The following is a 1448-nucleotide window of genomic DNA, read 5'->3' on the forward strand; positions in this document are numbered from 1 at the left end:
CGGGGGGCAGCCGGGGGCCCCTGCCCGGAGGCTTCTCCAGTGGCAGCTCCCTGAAGAACATCAAGTGCACCAAGTGCCCGGAGGTGTTCCAGGGCGTGGAGAAGCTGGTCTTCCACATGCGAGCGCAGCACTTCATCTTCATGTGCCCGCGCTGCGGCAAGCAGTTCAACCACAGCAGCAACCTCAACCGCCACATGAACGTGCACCGCGGCGTCAAGTCGCACTCCTGTGGCATCTGCGGCAAGTGCTTCACGCAGAAGTCCACGCTGCACGACCACCTCAACCTGCACTCGGGAGCCAGGCCCTATCGCTGCTCCTACTGCGACGTGCGCTTTGCGCACAAGCCTGCGATTAGGCGGCACCTCAAGGAGCAGCACGGCAAGACGACGGCCGAGAACGTGCTGGAGGCCAGCGTGGCGGAGATCAATGTCCTCATCCGCTAGCGGGGCCCGGCTCTGGGTCGGTGGGCTGGGTGGGAAGGGATCCCCTGGCCCGGAGAAGTGGGGGTCGGGGACACGCAGGTATGGTGGGGAGCCTGAGCAGACACACACGTCCTGAGCGAGGGGCCCAAGATTCCTGGACAGAAGAGCTGCCTCTTCCGAAGAAAAGGGTGGAGAGGGAGAGGGTTGTTCTTTGAGAAGGCCAAGGGAGGGGGGCCCCAGAGAGACTGACTCCTCTCCGAGGTGCATGCGGCTGTGGAGGGAAAAGGTCCTCCGGAACGAGGCGGCAAAGGGACTGGAAACTTTCCTGGCCACACCTGCCCAGGGAGAGGTCTGACGTTTCTTGAGGTGGGGTGGGGGGGTGGGAACTGGGAGGGTATTTGGCAGGGGTTCCTTACATGCTCCTGCTTAGAATAGATTCTTGGGAGAGGGACTGGTAGGGGGAAGGATTGAGCCCCAGAAAAGGAAGGGGGACAGGTCTTGCATGCTGGGGAATGGGACTGTGGGTACAAGGCTCACCAAAATTCTAGGAAGAACAAGGTGGCAGGTAAGAGAACATAGGGATGAGCATCCTGGATAGTATCGGGAAGTGGGGTACAATAGCAAAAACGGGAATAAGGGGGTGGGGAGAGGGCACTTAGATGAAAGGACACAAGAAGAGCTGTTTAGGGGGAGGGAGAGGAGTAGAGACTTATACAGTATTTTTTAAAAACACGTATTTTTTAGGATTTTTTTCTGGAGTTTGGGGTTTTAGATGGGTTTTTTTTTTTTGCTTTTGTTTTCCACAAAATAAAAAAAAAAATCCTTTTTTTTTTCTTTATACTCTGTCTGGCAACTGCTTGTAAATGACTGTCCCACCCTAAGCAGCCTCCTGTTTGCTCAATACCCAGAGGTCACAACTCACGCAGGTCCCGTGCCTGACGCAGGCCCAACAGGGAAGGGGGTGTCACCAGTGGGCTCTCGGGCTGGGGCCCTTCCAGTTAAACCTCGACACCTGCCAGGTACCTC

At 56.8% G+C, this 1448-nt stretch overlaps 1 protein-coding gene across 1 annotated transcript in view; it reads left to right on the forward strand.

Annotated features, from left to right (window-relative positions):
• ZBTB12 (zinc finger and BTB domain containing 12) overlaps positions 1–1152 on the forward strand; it is a 2300-nt gene extending 1148 nt beyond the window's left edge. Inside the window, exon 2 of the mRNA XM_005859916.2 lies at positions 3–1152. Within this exon, the coding sequence (XP_005859978.1) occupies positions 3–443 (441 nt within the window). The 3' untranslated portion in view covers positions 444–1152. The remainder of the gene's footprint in view (positions 1–2) is intronic.
• The last annotated feature ends 296 nt before the right edge of the window (positions 1153–1448 follow it).

This window comes from Myotis brandtii, unplaced genomic scaffold (assembly GCF_000412655.1).
Source record: "Myotis brandtii unplaced genomic scaffold, ASM41265v1 scaffold130, whole genome shotgun sequence".
NCBI classification, from domain to species: Eukaryota; Metazoa; Chordata; class Mammalia; order Chiroptera; family Vespertilionidae; genus Myotis; species Myotis brandtii.